The 5,035-nt window shown below is 38.7% G+C and overlaps 1 protein-coding gene across 1 annotated transcript; it reads right to left on the reverse strand.

The window, feature by feature from the left end:
• Positions 1–83: 83 nt before the first annotated feature.
• On the reverse strand, positions 84–4,969 carry LOC107599118 (uncharacterized protein C1orf112 homolog). The gene is made up of 11 exons (XM_016290617.1): positions 4,755–4,969; positions 3,006–3,120; positions 2,828–2,867; positions 2,612–2,700; positions 1,863–1,967; positions 1,639–1,779; positions 1,303–1,465; positions 1,132–1,216; positions 667–805; positions 476–527; positions 84–142 (listed from the first exon to the last, which is right to left on the reverse strand). The coding sequence occupies exons 1-11, from the start codon at positions 4,763–4,765 to the stop codon at positions 84–86; spliced, it is 999 nt and encodes a 332-aa protein (XP_016146103.1). The 5' UTR covers positions 4,766–4,969.
• Positions 4,970–5,035: the final 66 nt, after the last annotated feature.

Raw genomic sequence — 5,035 nt, forward strand, 5'->3', positions numbered from 1 at the left:
TGGGTCCAGGACAGATTCTGCAAAGGGTTGGAAGGAGAGCAGCTGTGTCAGCATGGCATCCATGGGAACCAGAACCGCCACTCTCAACTCCTCACTGAGGGCAGAGGGCACAGACGGGGCACACACAGAGGGAGGGAACTTGCTGAGGAGGGAAAAACCACAAGCTTAATTAGACAATAGACAAAACCAATACTTTGACATGATTTTAAAATCATGTTGCTTGAAATCCCCATGTTATGAATGTTGACCTTGCAATATATCTTTCATTTACCAGTGGATTTGGAGATACAACCGGAGAAATCGACAGCACGACTTGGCAAGACATGTTTTAAATTCCTATCACATGACAAAAAACAGAACATTATAAATATTTCAGACTTTTACAATCATTTTAACATGTTCTGATGTTTTTTAACTTTCACTTTCCCCTCAGTTACCTTTGTGTAGTGGACTAATGTGTTGGCAAAAAACCTACACATCTTTGTTGCTTTTTGGAAAAGCTTGTATTCTGGACAGTGCACAATTTCCTATGACAAACAAAAGGAGGAAGTCAGATATGAGCTGACCTTTTATATAAAAACACTTTAGACTTGTCCAACAAAAATACCACATCAACCAATAAATCACCACCTCTGCAAAAAAATGTTTAACTGATTATGAGCCTACCTGTAGGCCTGCCTGTTGAATCTGTTGGGCCAGCTCAAGACAGTTTTGGACAGATGTATATAGGTCTTCACACAACGAGAAGGCTATGTCAGTGTGGTGAAGCCGATCTTCTACAAAAGACTGGTATTTCACGCTCTGTCTGAAATCAAACACAAACTGTCAGTACATAAATTAGCATTATTATTTTTTTTCATAGAGATTTTAGATTGAATAATTAAGTATTAGGTGCTATTTATAATGTCTGATCAAATTGGCACAAGAAGGTTTTTTGACTGTGTAACATTTATCTAGTAAAAAAAAAAAAAAAAACCTGGACTCAAGTTACTGGCATTTAAATCATGCAGCAAAAGTGAGACTTTCCTTTTTACTTCAGGACATAAAATTAATCTTTATATGCAACATGGCCATAAAAAAATATTTCTATTAAAATCAGATAAAAGGTTTTATGATGCACATTAAACTCACTTTATGATAAATTTCCATGTGTTGGCATGTAGCGCAATGTCCAATCTGGATATGATCGAGCATATGTCCAGCAGACTGTGAATTACTGCAAGCCAAACACAAAATTCAAAATAACTACTGAAAAGCAAATCCACCTCTTCACTGGAGATTTCTCACACAGATACCACAAACCTGTGACAATATCCGACACTTCCTCCTCAGAAGCAGTGTCCTCCAAGTTAATTTTGTCCATGAGTTCCATCAGGCCCTTCTGCAAAGAATAGGCCTCTTTAAACAGGCCCTGAAGCAGATCGCCCACCAATGACAGCCTTCCACTGTACATGACCTCACTGTCCTATAAACACATCAACACCATACTGAAATTGACAGAAAATAAAATCCTCTGCATAACCACTATTGCAGTTCACAGACACACTAAAACAGACAACAGCCTTTTTGGTGTACTCACAATCGATGGCTGATAGTGTAAAAATATGTCCAGTGCATTATATAATAATAATGTTGTACCTTGCAGTGCTGGAAGGTGTCCTTTAGGACTCTGAGGATGCAGGAGGGCAGAGAGCGAATGGCATCAAAGGAGACAGACTCTTCGAAGGAACAGACATGACGCACACAGCCAGAGAGAGACTCCAGGGTCTGGACCATCATCTGGCAAAAACACAACAGCAGAAATCACTATGACCAGCAAATGAAGAAATGTTTGTTTCAATTTCAATATGGCATATTCAAACCTTCAAGATATTTCTCAATAACACATGTAGCTCTGTGTTCTGACTAGAAAGGCCTCCAATTTGCTTGCTGATTTCTTCCAAAAGACTGGCAAACACTTTTACCACCTGTGGATCGTACATGACAACACATGAAAATAGGCTTCCTGTTGAATACTTCAGGCTATAGAATTGAATTGGCACGAGTACCCGATACTCGAAAGTGACAGCAATGATAAATCATGAAAATTAATTACTTTTTTTCCCTGATTGGCTATGACAGCATTTTGGGAGGTACCTTGTCTGATTGCTAAGCATTCAGACAGCATGCTGCCCAGACCAGAGAACTAAAGTGAAACAAAGGCTTTGAAGTGCACAATGATGTCTAGAATCACTCCGTAATATATGAATATATAACACTCATATATGATGAATTAATCAATCCTCTACCAAAGCGCTTAATTTTACCGGTGTTTATTCACTTTTCAGCTCATGCAACGCGAGACATAATTCATTACAACTGTGTTGTTTGAAACAATCTTATTCCTTTCATCTTTTGCATAACATTTTTTTTATTAATAATTATAACTAGTTGTGTTATTTTTTTTATATTATTTCCATTAACAGTGTGTTTTATTTAAAATTGTTTCATTATCATCATGATACCTAGAGTACTCAAGTTCTTTTTTTAAATGAGCTACCAAGTACTCAAATAGAAAAAATGCTCTTCCCAACTATAAAACCAACATTTTGTGGGAATTTAATTCTCAAACCTTGGGTAAGACCGTGGAGAAACATCCCATCTCTAATTCTGATGAAGAAAGATGAGGGAGGAACCTGCTTGTGATTATTTGAAGAATATCTGTGGAGATGGAATCATGTGGAGAAAATCAACAAAGTAGGTTATACGAATAAAATATTTATTGAGAGGTCCACTCGAGATATGCCAGGTCTAAAACAATTACATATTGAAGACAGCTCAGACTTACTTGTGTGCTCTTCCCAGCTGTCAGTGTCATGATGCATGGCGTTCAAGTGTCAAGGCTAATCTTAATCATAATGTTACATAAATGACACTAAGGTAGTCCTAAACAATCAAATATGTGCACACTCATACATTGCCTTAGACTACAAGTAAAATTAATTTGTGAAGTCAGGAAAGGATATAACTAGTTTGGGCAGGACCGTTTTGAGTTCTTGTTGACAGGTCTCCTGGTTCCACTGAGAGACCTCATCCAAAAGGGTCACTTGAGACATTGTGGTCACGTTTTTCAAAACACACCTGCATTGACAACAAAGTTGTAACTTAAATCGATTTTATATATTTACTAAAATACCTCACCGATAAATCTACGTCCAAACGTGTTTTCGTAGTAAAAAGTACGTTAAGTTAACTTTATTCAATTTGAAGGTAAAACTAACTCAACTAGCTTCATACACATTTTTAAAAACTAGTATCTTCTTAGAACTTACCGACTTATTCAGAGGGAAACAGTAGCGATTAATAAACGCGTTTATGTAATATTTATGGACAATAATGAGATCCTGTATACATATTTGGGTCTTCTGTTTGAGTTCTCCTCCACATTTCCTTCTTCTGGGCGATTTCATTCGTCAGCACTACATGGGGTTTCTTTAAGAAAACGAAACCTGTTGGATAACTGTCCTAAGCGCTATGTGTGCCTATTTAACGCTACACAAAGTATATTTCCTCATTACGTTTGAATTCGTTTTACGAGTGTACATCAATAACAGTACAGCGCTTACGAACACCCCTCTAAAAGTGAATTGGTATCGCTCCCAACTTCGCGCCGTTTTCTTTGAGGTGAAGTGTAGTTTAGTTCATCTTATTTACACCGCACTCTACGGTGATTGGTCAGAATATTCTATACTTATTGTATGACCCAATCACAAACGAATTGTTGCCGAATCGATGTACAAGGCGCTCACGCCGCGGAACAGCTTTATGGTGATTGATTACAAGTGCTTTGCTTTTACTACAAAGTGCTGGAAAAGCATTCAGCCCAGCTCAGGCAGATGATGTACGTTTTCCGGTTATATAATTGTTGCATAATAAAACACTAAAGCAAACGCACACCATCCAAGGTGCATGTCGAAGATAACATATCTGTATAAAGGAGATAAGACCGCACTCTCACTTGCAATATTCAGCAACGTTTCATTCAGTAAACGAGTGACGCCTCGTGGGCCCATGCTCTTTTCTTTATCTTTTTCGTTTTCTTTCGCTGTTCCTCTTCTTCTTCTTCTTCTTATATTTTTACGGCGGTTGGCATCCAGCGTATTGGTGCATTACCGCCACCTTCTGCCCCGGAGTGTGGATCAGAAAATAGGTTTACAGACTAAATCACCCATTCTCCCACCTCTATCCCGACACATACATACCTACACACGCACACCTTATCCCTGCCCTGCTTTATAATAACATTAATAACAACAACAACAACAATAAAACCTGTAATCACTCCTATCGTTCCACTTTTTTTCCTTATTCCCACCCTTCCCATACTTTCCACCTTACATTTTGCGATTTCCTTAATTTTTAGAGCTTTCTCCATTTGCCCTGCATCGGCACATCTAACCAGTAAGTTACCATCATTAAGGATTTTCGCGAACTCCATCTCCCCTATTTTATTTGCCAGAGTTATGGTTAACACAAATGGGCTGACTTTCTTCATGATCTCCTGACTCTTTCCATTGAACCTAATTACGACCTCATACTTCTCCTTTATTTCTTTCTGAAAAGTTTCCCCTCTGTCATCATCATTTTCAGACTCCTCTCCCTTGTCACTTCTTACTCTTTTATTCCTTTTATCACTCAACTGACCCCTCCTTTCCCCTCCACTTCCTTCGTACCTCCAAATCTTCATTATAATCCATTTCCCCCCACCTACCTACCTCCAATCCATTCACGGAGCAGTCGTGCTCAACCGCCTGTACTTTCCGATAAATATGATGATCCGTTTCCAAAAAAAAATAAATAAAAATAAATTTCCTGTTAAAGTCCTAAACTGCTTTGTGCTTTCCGTTCCTCAAGCGTCTCCCTCGCCGCTTCTGAAGCAACGCCCTGCAGTTATGTTCTTTGGTCCCTGTTCAGCGCATCATACCGGAAGTTGGCCTCTTTCCTTCTTCGTTGCGTGATTTTTTTCCCCAAACCAGTTGGGCGCAAACCACGCCCC

This window comes from Sinocyclocheilus grahami, unplaced genomic scaffold, assembly GCF_001515645.1.
Source record: "Sinocyclocheilus grahami isolate Dianchi unplaced genomic scaffold, SAMN03320097.WGS_v1.1 scaffold260.1, whole genome shotgun sequence".
Classification (NCBI taxonomy): Eukaryota; Metazoa; Chordata; class Actinopteri; order Cypriniformes; family Cyprinidae; genus Sinocyclocheilus; species Sinocyclocheilus grahami.

Bases quoted from the DNA above. Each gene is read 5' to 3' on its own strand.
- LOC107599118 (XM_016290617.1), bottom strand. The intron at 806-1,131 runs GTGAGTTTAATG...GTTTGATTTCAG, and splicing joins ACATGGAAATTTATCATAAA to ACAGAGCGTGAAATACCAGT. The intron at 143-475 runs GTAGGTTTTTTG...TTCCCTCCTCAG, and splicing joins CCAAAAAGCAACAAAGATGT to CAAGTTCCCTCCCTCTGTGT.